The sequence below is a fragment of the Dendroctonus ponderosae genome, unplaced genomic scaffold (genome assembly GCF_020466585.1).
Source record: "Dendroctonus ponderosae isolate FM_Combo_2020 unplaced genomic scaffold, Dpon_F_20191213v2 Dpon_F_20191213_1, whole genome shotgun sequence".
NCBI lineage: Eukaryota > Metazoa > Arthropoda > Insecta > Coleoptera > Curculionidae > Dendroctonus > Dendroctonus ponderosae.
Window position 1 is genome coordinate 14440784 of NW_026017110.1, and position 15814 is coordinate 14456597.

The following is a 15814-nucleotide window of genomic DNA, read 5'->3' on the forward strand; positions in this document are numbered from 1 at the left end:
TTTCCAGGAACAACCAGCGCTTCAGATCTTTTAACTTCTTTAAATATCTTTAAATTTAAACTCCCCTGGCGCTGAAACGGTGACCGAAATGAACTTTGGCCCTGAAACAACTTTTTAAGTCGTTTATGTGCTTTTAAAGAGTTTTTGAATTTCTGAAAAATGTTGATAACTGACTGACGGGGTAAAGAGTGGAAGTATGTGCAAGTTGTGTGTTTGAGTGTTTTACGCTTGTAAACTGAAGCAAACACCAATTTTCCTATAGACAGTGAATATATCGAGCATACATCGAGGTAAAATCGAAAGTATTTTATTCGAAAAATCTTCTTTTCGACCGTCAAATCATAATAACTTCGAAGTTATGCAGAAAATTTCGACAGACAAAAGCTGTTTTTCCGAAAAAAAATGCGACTTTAAATCCACAAAGAAAATATTAGCAAGTAACGTTATCTTGAAAAATCGTCTTTTCGACCTTGAAACTCTTATGACTTTCAAGTTTCGCAACCGACTTTTTATTTGCAATTTTGCCAAAAACGAACTTTGGATGATCCAAATCGGACCCGTATTAAGAGAGTTACTTATTATTTATTCATATTGAAGGATCTGATGCACCATATACGTAATTATAATAACAGTATAATATTCATAATATGCATGTAGTTCGCGTTGGTGTTTGTCATCATACAACGTAATTAGTTTCTTAAATTGTTTATGTACTTATTATTATAAAATTTTCCCTATGACGCCCCCTCTGGATCCGCCTTCGAATGTAACTTAGATTTAGGTCTCGGATAGAATACTTAAAAAAAACACAGTTTACAGGTTATTTTCAGACCCAATTGAACAATAAAGATGTGATTTTCATTAGGAACAATTATTAAATAGATGAAAACTAATCTTTCTGCTTTCATAGGTGCTGAGCTACATTCTGCCACGTTCGTTGCGTGGGCTGATTTGTTGTCTTAACTTGTATGTACAACATGTAAGCAATCACAAATAAAAATGTGCAATATCAGCGTTTTAAAATAAGGACAAATTGTTATTAAGATATTAATACAGAGAGATATTAATATACGAATCAAGACACAGATCAATTTCAAAATTATATCGCTGTCCACAAAAAAGTGCAAAAAATTATAGGCAGATTCAAAAGGTGGCAGAGAAGCAGAACATGGCATTGAAGAATTATAATGGATAATATTCAATAATCTGGAAGAAATACATTCGACAACAGTAGCCTTGGCGGCTTCTTTAATCAGGTACGTTTTTTTGGTTAAAAATATGTAAAAATAACCAAAGAAGAAATAATTCCGGCAATAAACGCACAGACACAAGAAAACGCTACTGGTCCTGCTGGTAATGATAAGTTTAACATCAAAATAGTTCAGTCAATTAATTGCATAAACATTGCACAAAATAAAAGCAATACTGTTGACTAGGGGTTTATCTATAACATTCTAATAAGGTATATAGAACTAATAAATAAACAACAGTTCTTTCTATCCTAGATGCAGTATAATGCAAGTTATCTAATTAATTTAGAATATATAGAGTATAACCACCTGAATACATATAGATACCTAAACAGCTGTATAAATGTGAAAGAAAGAGTTAAGTTAATTAACTTATTTAAGATAAACACGTGAAATAATCCGCGATAACGCCTGTGTCGTTAACTAACCAAAGTATATATTAATTCTTCCAATATACCAAGTTTGAATAAAATGAATCCATGTTATTAATTTCTTGCATTTCTCAATGTTCTCTTACAATGCCATGTCTATTTTCCGAACTTAGTCAGTAGTATCACTTTATGCGATAAAATGGCATTAGTATTAATGAACAATACGAACCTGCACAATGGATCGTTAACTGGTTGGCAAATTTATTATTGTCGATAAATCTAATAGAAACGTTACTAATTGTCTGCATTTGTTACTAATATCAATTGTCTCGATATAAGTATTTGCGTACGGTTAGTGAGTAACAAATATGTTATTTCTGACATAGGCTTTTATTAGCACTTACTAAATCTTAATTTTTAAGATATCAATCATATAAGCATCAATCAAGAAAATGGTGCTACAAAATAAGATTTGGCAAACTAAAAAAGTACCATGCAAAGTCATAACAGACACCAAAATTTATAATTTAATATTTGGGCGTTTACAATACTGGGCACATTAATTGTTAAAACCTGATGCAACAGTACTACTTGTACGTACAGTTTCTTGTAATGTTTTTTCAAAAAAATTTGCCCCACGCTTAAGCATCTAATACATTGCCCTTTGTTTTCTGTGATAGTGGAAACCCAATCTTTCAATTTTACTTCATTGTATAGATAATCGACACACCAGGTTAGAACACCCCAGAGCATAAAACGCTTCGAACTTGCGTAGCTTCTGTTAATGCAAAAAAAGGCTTGTGTATAGATAATAGGATTAGTGTATGAATTTGATAGAAGAAATAAAGCCTGCTAGTGAATAATCCCTTCGACTCGGGACAATTATTAGGTACTGATTCATCAGGATTAGCAATCAGATTGTTATAAATATTTAATTTAAAACTTATACTATAAGAGTTCCAAAGTCCAGTAAAACGTTTTATTGTGTGTTTCTAAGCGTATCMACTTTCTCAAAATAATAAATACAAACTAAGTTACAYGAAAACTATCAAGTTATTCGGGTTTTTCGACATTTGAAAATTTTTTGTGTGGCAAGCACGAGTGACTTGCTCGTTTTTGTGCAACTTAGTTCGTTYGCCGTTRTTATTGTGAGAAAGTGGATACGTTTAGAAACACACATTAAAACGTTTTACTCGACTTTGGAACTCGTTATRTCGAACTCGGACGTGTTTYGCTCGAAAGCTTACACTGTACTGATGAGTTTACTTTGACTAGTCTACTACTGGGTTTCGAACAAGTCACCGCTGAAGATGGAAGATACTCGTACTTGCAAAACATGAGAAAAAAATTATAATTCACAACGACCTAAAAACGAAAAAAACTCACCAGTTTCATAAAATACCCGGGAAAGCCTGCTTTTATAGATAACACTTTGTTAATTTGTTAAAGAATCATTATTGAGTATACAGATTCTTAAAATAATAAAAACACTGAACAAACGAGAACAAAGATTAATCTAAACTCTGGCATAAAAAAATTGGTAAGTTTGTCAGGTTTTTAGGCCGTGATAAAATAGAATTTCCCAGTGTAATCTTTCGAGCAAAACACATCCGAAGATGCAAGCCACTCGTGCTAGCAAAACGTCAGGAAAAAAGCTATTTTACAATGGTCTAAAAGCCGAAAGAACTTACCAGTTTTTTGCTAGTTTGTTCGTTTCTATTATTTTGTGAAAGTGTATACACTTTTCAGTGACTCGGCTTGGACTCTTATAAGTCTTATAGCATATTTTTTAACTAAAATAATTTTTATTAATAATATAAATCGTATTATATATACGCCTTTAATTGTTAGTAAACTAGGAAGTCCGGATTTGGATATAAAATTGAAATACGCTCTAATTGAAAAAATTCATCCGCAAAAGTTATGAGTTAGATTTAACAAACTCAGTAATATTTATATGAGTAGTCGAATTATTATTTAAAGTAAGAAATATTGTCTACTTAATGTGAACAATATTGTAGATTCAATGTCAAAGGTTTGTTCAATCCAAGAACTACAAGTTATACGGAGTACACATACGGATTAAAAGAGTTATTTCATGAATCGTGTTTTTTCTGGTATTAGTTTGAAAATTATGAACATGATCAAATTTACGTTTCATCTTTAGTGGTCAATTTAATTGATTTAGATGTGAATTTTTAAATGCTATTAAATTATCTGTATATTAAAAGATTAAAAAGGGAAATGAAATAAGTCGCTAACAAATACAAGATTCAACTCCAACAGATCGAGCTTTCATGGCAAATGGTAAGTTGTTCAAATGCCTAATTCGCCTTTTTTATAAACGTAATGCAATCATATTTCCAAAAATTTAACAAAATTAAAAAACGGACAATTATTTCAATTATTAAGTTAATATCAGAATCTGGTAAATCCGTAGAAAAGTTTAATATTATTATATTTATTAGTGTTGTCTAGTATTACTGAGATGTCTGAGGTTACTCACAAACCGTTTTTCTTAAACCAACGTTTCGGTCATATTTTAGATATCATTAGGGCTTTAGAACGGCAAATAGAATCTTTAGACTTTGGGGTGCTACTTGGCGTTGCTTCCCCACTCCATAAAAAATATTCGGCCTTCTTCCCTTAATTTTTAACTGTATGTATTACATTTTCTAGCAATAGAAATAGTAGTAATAATGTTATTATTTTTATTGAATTGCCATTTTATACAATTGTGTCACGCCAAAATCTTAAATCCAAGTCTAAGAACTCTGATGTTGACTAAAATATAGCAAGAACGTTGGTGCAAAAACAATCGCCCAGCATCGTAGACATATAATACTAAATCTATTTTCAGTTGATCATCAGTTTTAGGCCCAAATAATTGTGCATGTTTTAAATTCCATAAGAACAATTTCATTCAGAACAAAATTGCGCTATTAAATTGTAGCACTTAAGGCTTCCATGTAATTTCATATCACATGTATAATAAAATGAAGTAACTTGATGCATTGAAATAATACAACGTTAATTTAAAACCTTTAGAAAGGATTTAAGTTTAAAATCCTTTAATTTAAATCCATCTTGAATGCATTACTGTTTAGTTCCACTCCTTGATAAATAGCTATAATTTTTATTGAATTTATTCTGTTTACTCTTACTTGTGAATTCTGAAACAAGTCCTATGTGACAGAGTTTTAACAAACTATCTACTGTATAGTTCAAACCTACATACACTGATATTTTCAGAGCTATTAGTTGCGACACAGAATTAGAATAATTATGCGTTGTTAAACGTTGTAATACAGATTGGATTTTTACGCTTTGGTGTATTTTGACTTCTTATTACCATTAGAAAATGTTGTGTAATCTCAAATAGCCGTTGGCCAATCAGAGAGTTGCTCAGTTTCAAATCATTATCATACATTATTAAATGTAAAAAATATTAGTCACCCAAAGAAATAAGTTGATTTTGATGATGCCACAAAACAAACGAATCGTATTGATCGAAAATGTTAAAAAATAATAGAATGAAAAAATAATACTAAAATTCAGAAAAAAAAAGAATTCCAAAAATGTTTTCGAATTAAACGGTATTTTAATTCAAAAAATTCCAGCTGAACGTTTTGTAAATAAAAGTTTTTAATATTTAAATAAAATCTAATTCTGTTTTCAATATTGCTTTTTCCGTGGCCATGAAATTTTAACTTCCCAACAATTCCCCTTCTTTAATTTTTCCATCTCTGATAGTCATAAGAACATAACTGGACCAAACATCTAATTCCAATTGGAATTGTACATTAAAACGTATCCCCGACTTAATATATTTTTGTTTATTTCACCTAACATAAAATAATAATGTCACAAAATAATCTATCACCAATGCAAAATGTTTGTCTAGAAGATAAAATTGCTTTGAACCACATAAATCCCAATGAGGAAGCGACTTTTCAATTCATCAAGAAGACTTTAAATTCTTAATTTCCTTTTGTACATACATAAATTATTGTAAAGTATTCGTAGTACCTCATGTATTTTTGCTTTTATTTTGTAGGTATTTATAATTATTTGAAAAAATGTATTTTGTACCAACGTGCAAATTGAAAGTATCTGGCAACACTGAACTCTGTTACTCATTTTTTACTTAAAGGAAACAGTGAATTTAAAAAATTGTTTGGTCATATGAATTGTTCGGAGACAACGCGGAAATAAATCAGGGCATGGCATCTTATTACCTAAAAAATCCAGAGGTACTTTTATAAGGTCCAGTAATGCCTTTACTCTGATTACACAATAAAACACTTATTTTAACGGGAATAGTTAAACACTGAAAATAGCGAGATGAAGGGTATAAAATATCCCGTATTTACGAGGTCTGCTGATAGATATCGCTTGCACGCCATCTGTTACTCGATCCCCCCGATCATTTTACCTGATTATATTACACATCCAAGTTAGGATACCGAGCTCGCTAGTGCTTTTTGCTATTTCGACGTCAGGTTACGTTGGTTTAATAATAAATAAACAAACCCTTAAAAAATAATTAATTATTGCCTACCCAAGAAAACAACCAGTGTTAATTGTATAAAGAAGAAAAATTAAGTTGATAAATAATTATAAAACAAAACAATGAATATAGGCACAAAGTCTTACCTTGATATCATCTGTCTTCTTCGCCGGTACCTTTGTAATAGATACTTCATTGTTCGGAGCTTTTTCCATTAAAAAAGTTTAAAAATCGTTTCTTTAGCGAGGAGCGCGGCAAACGTCACCAAAGTACCCACAAATCGAACGGACAAAATGTTAGTAACTCGTATATTACATTTTAAAACTTTCGAGGAAAACTACGCACGAAAAAATGAAAATGAAAATTTTGTTGTCTGGTCACTCGAGCCGAGTGTAGGAGCGTTGTGATTATTTTCGTCTACGGCGTAAAGTCAGCCTTCCCGCCAGCAGCAGCTTTAAATATCTATCGCGCAAGTTGGATTGACTGTAGCTGATTAGACCTCTGAAATTATTCGCAGCAGGATAACTTATGGAACACAAATATATCCAGACCAGTTTACAAGCGATTCTGCTTACCGACAGAAACTCAATCCGGAGATTCCAGTAGGTCTATAATTGATCTACAGGTAGTTGCTTGCTTTAGATGCGTAATGCGAGAAAAAAAATTACTGCGTAGAACACCACAGACTAGTAGAACAATTTGCTTAAAACAAAAACTATTTTTAAAATTATGCGAGGTGTCTCCAATTTAAACCGCTCGTTAGTTAACTGATTCATAAGAACTCATCGTACGTTAAACTATCTACTTGTGACTAGAAGAATATTTGACTTTTAATGGCACAAGCTGTTTGATCGAAAGTTGTCGAATATGTATATTCGTAAACCGTAAATGTATTGGAATGCGGAATGTTCTATTTTCTTGATCCCCTGGTGGAGAGGACTACTTTCGCCACTGTTTTCGATGGCAAAAGCATCACTTTTACCCATTACAAATTTTCTTTATCCCGTGTGGAAAGTAATAACTTTCGCCACGCACGCTGACGGCTTGACTGTTTGTCACTGACTGTCAGCTGACTGTTTTGAAGTGTTCAAAGCCGTTATTTCAAAACCTTATACTTTTTCCGGCTTGTTTCCACTAAAGATCAAGAAAAATAGTACCTGTACGGTACGCGAGCCGAAAGTTCAAGGCCCGCCACTGCGTGCATGAGTTCAAGCAGTGTCGGGACTTCGACTTTCGTCTCTTGTACCGTAATATACTATTTTTTCATAATGTTGTCATAATGAGAAACATTATATTTTTCAGACAACTTCTTGAATAAATGAACCACTGTTGAGCCTAACGAAATATGTTGATTTCTTATTGACATTAATGCAAATCAGAATAGAGGGCGCTTCAAAATTTGCGATATCTACTTTCGGGGATACACAGGATTTACATTTGAGAAGCGCTTATCAATTGGGCGTTTACTTTAGAAAATACTAACAGGGGAAGATCTAATTTCACCTTTCTATTATTCATCAGTTGAAAACACCTCAACAGTCGGTAAAATATTTGGTTTATATGCTCTAAAACAATTTAAACATGTTTTTACTGCACGGAACATAACCTGTTGGACAATTTGCAAAAGAGCTCAGAATCAGAACCGAGGACAGATGTAAAGAAATCGATGATTAATTCAATACGGAGAGATAAGTTTGGTAAGTGATCGAAAATACAGGCTTTGTGCCTGGTCTTAATCACGTACTGCAACTAGGTAGTTTTGCTTTCTTTGTGTACGAAATGTGTAAAAATAACAAACGTTTGGACCTTTTTGAACAAAATACATTCAGCGGTTGCCCTAGATTGCTTATAACTTCTGTGATCAATCGATTTCTTCCTGGGTTTTTGCGTTTATCACCTTCCTAAGGACCATCACATCTATTTAATATGTCGTTACATACAGAATTTAATCTGGGTCTGGCTTTACTGTTTTTATTGATAGGCAATTTTATTGGTTTTATGTCAGTTGCTGCTGGTATGTATAGGTGGTAAGTACATTTTTCACCTTTGTTGTGCGTAGCTCAGAGATAATTAATCTTACGACTGTTTCAGTATTCTACTGTTTAGGCTGTTTATGTTTAAGGGGTTTCTTTTACTGTTGCGGATGATGTTTCTTTTGTTCAGTAATACTACGTATTATATGTATTATATCTGTAGTAGTTCAGGTTCTGATAAATCTGTTTTTTGCACTAAACTGTCCTCTTGCAAGACATGCCAGACAAGTGGTTATCTAATTGAGTTGATTTTTCCTTGATATTACTTCTAGTTTATGCATTCGTTTGAATGATATTTAAAGAGCAGCGGGAGTTTTAACGTAAATCGATGTAAAGGAAATTGAGAAAAATCCTCCCGATTTTCGAAGAATACAAATTTGTACCAAAACTTGAAGTATTCGACACTTGAATATTAATCGGCCGATACAGTGGCAAGTGCATTAACTGTTGCCGCTTATAGAAGAACACAACATACAAATGTAAAGAAATTTTGCACATTTTTTTATCGCTGAGGTGTGCACTGGTCACATTAAAATTGTAAAATTGATGCAAGTGCGAATTTACCTTCTATTTTGCCATTGAAGAAATTTTGATATTATTGGGGCGAGATCGCGTAAACTTTTGATCAGCCTACCCAATGGGCACGGACGGATAAACACGGACCTCATCAGTCTCTTTATGTTATCTATTATCAAAAGAGATAGACTTTCTAGGCCATTCCTTGAAACTAGTTAGTTTTTCGGGTTTTTTGGCCGTCGTAAAATGGAATTTCTTCCTGACGTTTCGCAAGCACGAGTGGTTTGCATCTTTAGAGATGATTTTCTTGAGCCCTTACACTGTTCTGATGCGATTCCTCGGGCGCAGTCCGTATTGTCTATTCTTGTCCCAACCGATCTCTTCATAGTTAGGAATGGTCGATACTCAACTGTACTAACAGCTCTTGAAACTCTTCGCTTCGTTAAAGTGATCACGAAATGTCGTTGGAGGCATTTAATACAATCTGGAAGCTGTTTTGGTGCGAATACTCCCTCGTCTTATCTCCTCCAAGATGTTCTTAGTGTAGCCTTTGCAACTTTCGCTTATTTTTTTATAGCAGCGAACCATTGGGGCTGCACATATCCCACTTCACCTGATGCGACTCCACTATAGATACTGTTTGCTGTGTTGTTGAAATTGCTCATCTTATTTTATTATCTGCATGTCCTCAGCTCAATTGTTAATAATGATTCAACTCGAAAAGAGTCTGAACCAAGAGATTCCTCACGTGAGCTGTAGACAGACAGTTTTTAGCACAAAATAGAAGGTATGTTCTGTGGTTTTACTAATCTTCAAAACGTAGGTTAAAAGAATATAACCCTACTATTTTGAAGAAAATCTGGCTTGTTTGTTTGAAATAAATTCCCTTTCTATTAAAGTATATTCAGCTGCAAAATATATTACACAATAGACTAAATCGAGCTCACTATTAACTGACATCAAAAGAACTCATACTGTATACCTCACTTAGTTAACATGGCCAAGAATGCTAAGCCAATTCTAAGCCTACAACAGGTAATCCAACTTTTCAAATTGTAATGCATAGTCTTACGGATGGTTTTCAGTTCATGTTAAAACAAGAAGTAAAAAATTTGTATAGGCAGTTGTTTCGAGCAATAAAAGAAGTGCCAGACAAAAGCTATCAGTTAGAGTTAAAGGAATGGACTAGAACGGAATTTAGACAAAACGCTCAACATACTGATGAAATAGTGATTAAAATGTACTTGCAATATGGAAAAAGATCTTTACGTCAATTGGAAAACAGTGTAGGTTTAGCCAAATAGGTCTAGTCACGACGAGTCAATTTAGCCAATGAAAACTAAGAAATGCAAATAATAAGTCATATGGAGTGGTTTTTCATATACAGGATGTTCGACAACAACGTATAGAGTCCAATAAACGAAAATAATAAAATAAAAAGATTTTGAAGACTTGGGAACATAAGTCCAGATCCACATTTCATCTAAAACATTCAAGTACCTTAGAAACTTTAAACAATTTGAAGATTTGCGAATATTTTTTGTAACTCAAAGTACTCTTCGAAACAAGTAAATGTTTATGAAGTTTTATAAGGGTTTTTGCACTGGTTTTGTTCTAACTGTCGACATTATTTCAAGTGTACTTACTTTAAGTTGCAACAAAATTAGTGACTTAGAAGTAAAATTAGAAAAAAAACGAAACTAGATGGAGATCACCACTATCACTGCAAATCCAGTACAATATTATACAAGATGTTTCATTATCAAATGCAAAAATTTGAAAGGCGTATTTCTGAGCTGATTTTATGGGAAAAAGTTAATTTGAAAGTGGGGTCAAAATGCTTCGTTTCCTATCTACAGAGTCTTAGTTTTTGGGAAAATTTCCAAGAAAAGCTGAATTCTGTATTTCGGGACCGGGTGTTCATTTTCGACAATTGCTCTACTAGCAGGTATATATTTAAATTTATTTTATTATTGTCACAGTTTAATGGCACACCTGGTTTTATGCGCTCTTCGTCATATTTTTATCAAAAGAACTGCCTAAGACAATCGCAATTTGTGAGTAAACGGACGCAAGCATTGAAAAACATTAGATATAACTTTTATCAACAGTTAAATTGTACGTTTAATAAACTGTTCATATTCATTTTTTACAGGGTCATGCCGCTTTTTGTTTAAAAATAATGTTGAATTAACTTCAAGTTTTTAATAAAGTTTTGGCCCTTAATTAGAGCAAATGGCATGGTTTGGAAATTAATAAATAAAAAATGCAAAATTTTGCAAACTTTAACATGCTGTAGATCGGAAACGAAGCACTTTGACCCCATGTCCATATCAACTTTTTCTGATAAAATCAGCTCATGTTCTCAATAAGGTTCTAAGCACAACTTATGATATATGTAAAAATTGTCTCATCACTCATCATAAGTTAACTGTGTGATCGGTACTGGAAGACGTGCCAACCCATTCTACTGAGAAGCTTTCGAAAACTGAAAATAAAGCTTTATTTTCCTTTCACAAGCAAAATGAGGTTGGTACACCTATATCTTTAACATCTATCCATGTCCTCATTCGAATATTTAATTCCGTGCCGAATAGCATAGGTAGAGAAAGGAATGTTTTCCCAAAAGTACATTACCCAGGATATAATTATATAATATGCCTTACGAGCATAGGCAGGACGTGCCGTAGAATATTCTTAGAATGTAGGTTAACGTGTTAAATAATGCCTTTTTGCTGATGAAAAATCGGATGACCACAACACGCAAAAGTAAAACACCTAGAAGAAGAAGCCTTTCCTTCAGCCGAATATTCCCAGATCGAGATCAAGAAAGGTATTAAATCAGAGTATTGGAATAAGACCTAAATAAAAAGAAGCATTTTGACCACAAGAGTGATGGACAGAATCTTAAACCTCTATAACTAAGGGAAAAGAACTATAAAACTTAGTCTCAAGGCTAACTAAGGTCGGTTAAAGGCAAAGCACGTTTACTCACAACTGCAGGAATTCATCGGAATTCATTCAGGAAAATCGGCACTGGCGGAACATGCCCTCAGCAAACTAGCGATAGTCATTAGAATCTACAAACCCAGTACAAAATTCAGCAGAAAAAAAACCAATGTCACTGAACAAGATATGACTTCCAGTACTTGCCAAACAAAATCAGCGATTATCTAACTTTTTTTCTTATATTTAGCTAGATCTAAAATAAAAATGAATCTCACGTCACTCGAAACAGAACAAGTCTGTCCCAGCTTATCCTTTGAAGCCAAAAAACATTTGAATTCATATGCCACTTGTCTTTGTGGAATCTCAGGAAGAAAGGGAGGAAAATCTATACAGTTTCATTCTGAAAAAGACATTTTGTAATAGGAGAAAACTGGCTGTTGAAAAATATTTATGTGCCACGCGAGCGCTTAAATTGAAGTAGGCAACAAGAGAACTCGCTCAATATGTGATATGAGCAACTCACAACTTATGTAAAATACTACTTATGTGATTTATAGGTCTGGGATATTGCCGTTAATATGTTAGGTTGTTACAGGTATATACAACAAATATAAAAAGATAATAACACAAAAAATAGGGTACCTATCCGGCAGCCCGTTCCACCTTAATTAATTTCTTTTCAAATAAACTGAGAAATACATCGTAACTGTTTATTATACAAAACTATTAAAAAGTTAATTTTTTAGCTCGAAATTTGTGGATACAACAGGGTCTAAAGACGGTTATAGGCATTTATATTGTAACAATGTGTAGGTATCAAAACGTGTTACGAAGAAAAAAACAAAATCAATAAACTAGTAATATATATTACTAGTAGGCCATTATCAGTGACAAAGCTGCTGAGATCAAGAATAAACCTCTCAGCAATGAATCGCAAGCTTTAAAGAGTGAACACGTACATAAGTAAATCAACTTTAAAGTCAAGAAGTAATATAATAGAAGCGGTTCAAAAGCTTCATTTCGATGTTAATTAAGAACTTTGCCTGTCCAGTAAAGTCGCATTAATGGCCAAACATGTAAGTTTACACAATACAGATTATAGGTGCATTGAATTATCACAGACTGAAACATAACGCTAGAGACAGACTAATTCGAATAATAAATTTTATCATAACATTAAAATGAATGAATATATCAGATAAGTTGTCAAAAGGATGGTAGTTATCCATGTAATCACATTCGAAGTTTGTATTATTTGTCTATTACTAAATTTATTTTTAAATATCAGAAGCCCTAATGCACTTAGTATATACTGACCATCCATCGATTTGACCGGCTGAATATTCAAAAATGCCAGACCTAACGATATAATTACAATGTATTTTACTAGTTTAGTGACTATGTTGGGTAGCTGGATCGAGAATATATTAGTCTTGCTGATATATGATGAGATTTCAATTGTTTGAAACAAATCAGTTGGATGGCCTATATAAATGACATTTTTCGTTTTAGAAATCATTTTAAGCAAGTATGTATTATTAGGCAAAATCGGTTTAAAACAATACATATCGCTTGAACACGAATGAGGACTTTCGGTGCAAAAAACGATGGAATGTTCCATGGTTATGCGACCCGGCAAACAAACATGTCCTGGCAAAGCCAGTTCGTTGTTTTCAGTATCTATGAACTCAAAGCAAAGATTTTTCGTGTTTTTGGGGTCACAACACTCTACAAAACCAGCTCCTAAATGTTTTAAAGGTACACTCTCATCCCTCGTGTGGACAAAATCAGATTGAATACATACTGCGGGGATCAATATGATTGTATTACTCAAGCAATTATACCAATCGTTTTCATCTCTTATATCGCAGTTATTTATGGCTGTAATCACATCACCTTCAGACAAACCTTTGGAAGGATCGCGCAAAGGTGAATGTGGCATTATCTTTGAAACACTCACGCCATTTCCATACTCGAAAAATGTAGAAAATATACTAGGCAGCGAGCAGTATAACAGATAGACAACACAGGCCAAAACAATGTTATGCCAAATCCCCGCAGTAAAAATTCTCAACTGCTGTCTCAGTTTAATTGCAGGTAAATTTTCTGAATTGAGACTAACATAAGCTACCGGTATGATAAAGTAGATATTACATCCAAATTCTAGAACGCCTACATCTTCCAAAGTAGCAGCAAAAGCATGTCCAAACTCATGAACTACAGTGCATATTAACAAGGTAATACCATAATATCCTACTTCAGATACCGGCAAATTCACCCCCGGAATAATCGGTGTTATCAATGGCTGTGCTGTAGTAGAACTGCTTAAGAATAAATCTAGAATGTTTACAACTAAAAGATACAAAGTTATAGGAAAAAACAGTAGACTAGAAATTATTCCAATGTCGAACCACGTTCGCCAAAATAATGGTTTCGTGTTACCCCATTTAATAATCAGTCGGTTTAGGGCCTTGGTTTTCCAGTTGATGCTAAAGTAGCTAATTTTCAGGCCTAGACCATCTAACAGGTGCAAGTAGGGATAATGAGCGCACGACTGAAACAGTTCGATGCAAATACCGAAGATACTTTTTAAAACATATTACCTTGAAGAAGAAATCGAAGAACAACAGAATGCAGTAGCCGCCAGCTATTAGTAGAAGAATATATAAAATATCCATTGAAGTAGATATGAACATTCAGTTCATTTCCTATTCAGGATTAAAGGCTAGCAAACAACACCAATTTATTCAATAAATCTGAGAATAGCAAGAAAATACATTTTACTATTGCCTAATTTTCACAGAATTTTCAAAACATCGCATAACCTTTCTTTATGTGTTTGTGACAACAACCACAGATCACAGAGGTTGTCTGTTATCTGTGACAACAACCACAGATAACAGACAAATTGGCAAAATCTACATTGCCGCGATCTGTGAACCAACATAGTAGCCGATTTTGGACGATGGTAAACTATTGGATAATCACAATGATTGTAGTCTGCATTGAATAACGTCTAATTCAATAACCCAAAATTCAGCGGACGTGATAATTACGTAAAAAAGACATGTAATGTAAGTCGGTCAGTAATTTCGCAGCGTCACATCGGCGTGATTATCACAAAACATTAAATGTCTTCGTGTTTTCTTCTGTCTTGTCTTGTATTCGATGTGTTTGACAAAACTGTATCATACGGCAAAAATTAAAAAAATAAAGTGAAAAGGTGTGTCATAAAATATTAAACAAAATAAAACAGTATAAAAGTTTAAAAAATCACATGATGCTTCGTTTAATAAAACAGTTGTTTCAAGAAGTAAAGAATTAAATATAATTAAAAAGAATAGCAAAAAGCAATAAAAAAATTACAGTTCGTTGAACAGAAAATTTCTTCTTTGGCATCAAAGTCTAAATACACTTTAAAGATTAGTTGCTAAAGTCTTATCAGAAGTGAACATCAGACCATTTGAAATTATAATAAAATATAAATAAAATGTTTCCTAATTGAAGGTTCTTAATTGACGTGCTGCTAAGAAAATTAAAACGAATATACAAAAATAGTAGAAAATAATATTTTGATTGATATTTCTAGAATCTATTTTGAATAATGAGGTATAGATGCAGCTAGTATGGGCCCACCTTACTCTGTAAATATAATGACAAATTATTATGTTATGACATAAGAATGTTGATTTCTTACAAAATTAGAGCCCTAAGAGCAGTTTTTTCTTAGAACTGATGAGATATTAAAAATATTTGTATTATATTAAAATATGTTTGTTGTGGCGTTACAAGTGGGAGCAAAAAACGGAAGATCCCCGAGTTTACGCGCTACTGATCTCCAATAAAAAACTGTTCGAATCATTAGGTATGAACTATCTATTGCAGTACGATGTTTACAAAATTGGAGGAAAATTAAAGAAATTGGCTCAAAATTATCATAAATAAAACAGTTTTTTTCAAAGTCAATCATCCAGAAAAATTAGGAAATTAGAGAGCAAAGTTTTTTTAATGAAAGTCTACTTTATTTGATTTGCTCTTCCACCTATATGAAAACTAACGTTTGTAAAAGTAATTATATTTATACAGCATCAGACATATTTCGATTTACTTACCTTTCCGTATACACTTTTAATATGAATAACATGTTCATACACTTATATGAACCGATAATAATTTAAGACTGAA

General features: G+C 33.0%; 3 protein-coding genes and 1 long non-coding RNA gene across 6 annotated transcripts in view; 2 read left to right on the forward strand and 2 right to left on the reverse strand.

The window, feature by feature from the left end:
• LOC109538984 (sine oculis-binding protein homolog) overlaps positions 1-6658 on the reverse strand; it is a 16845-nt gene extending 10187 nt beyond the window's left edge. The window contains exons 1-2 of one of the 3 annotated variants that reach the window (XM_048662267.1): positions 6278-6307; positions 3313-3414 (exon numbers count right to left, since the gene is read on the reverse strand). Coding sequence is in view for 1 of the 3 variants with exons in the window: in XM_048662263.1 (XP_048518220.1) it covers positions 6278-6346 (69 nt within the window). In the remaining 2 variants the exon portion in view is untranslated. Of the gene's footprint in view, positions 1-3312; positions 3415-6277 lie in introns of all 3 variants that reach the window. The other 2 variants (XM_048662263.1, XM_048662271.1) reach the window with 2 other exon arrangements.
• A 500-nt stretch (positions 6659-7158) lies between these two features.
• LOC125502856 lies at positions 7159-14403 on the forward strand. Its single transcript, XR_007280576.1, has 3 exons — positions 7159-7295; positions 7434-7828; positions 14139-14403. It is a non-coding gene; the product is annotated as an uncharacterized LOC125502856 (long non-coding RNA).
• Positions 9477-10120, forward strand: LOC109543669 (LYR motif-containing protein 2). The gene is made up of 2 exons (XM_048662279.1): positions 9477-9715; positions 9766-10120. The coding sequence occupies exons 1-2, from the start codon at positions 9677-9679 to the stop codon at positions 9982-9984; spliced, it is 258 nt and encodes an 85-aa protein (XP_048518236.1). The 5' UTR covers positions 9477-9676; the 3' UTR covers positions 9985-10120.
• Positions 12476-14487, reverse strand: LOC109543687 (membrane-bound transcription factor site-2 protease). The gene is made up of 2 exons (XM_019913509.2): positions 14233-14487; positions 12476-14183 (listed from the first exon to the last, which is right to left on the reverse strand). Exons 1-2 carry the CDS (start codon positions 14323-14325, stop codon positions 12798-12800), a joined length of 1479 nt encoding a protein of 492 aa, XP_019769068.2. The 5' UTR covers positions 14326-14487; the 3' UTR covers positions 12476-12797.
• Between the last annotated feature and the right edge of the window lie 1327 nt (positions 14488-15814).

Excerpts from the sequence above, each read along its gene's own strand:
- LOC109543687 (XM_019913509.2), bottom strand. The coding sequence starts at position 14,325 with ATGTTCATATCTACTTCAATGGATATTTTATATATTCTTCTACTAATA. Across the intron at positions 14,184-14,232 it reads TCTTCGATTTCTTCTTCAAG|TCGTGCGCTCATTATCCCTA; the intron begins GTAATATGTTTT and ends GAACTGTTTCAG.
- LOC109543669 (XM_048662279.1), top strand. The coding sequence starts at position 9,677 with ATGGCCAAGAATGCTAAGCCAATTCTAAGCCTACAACAG. Across the intron at positions 9,716-9,765 it reads CAATTCTAAGCCTACAACAG|TTCATGTTAAAACAAGAAGT; the intron begins GTAATCCAACTT and ends GATGGTTTTCAG.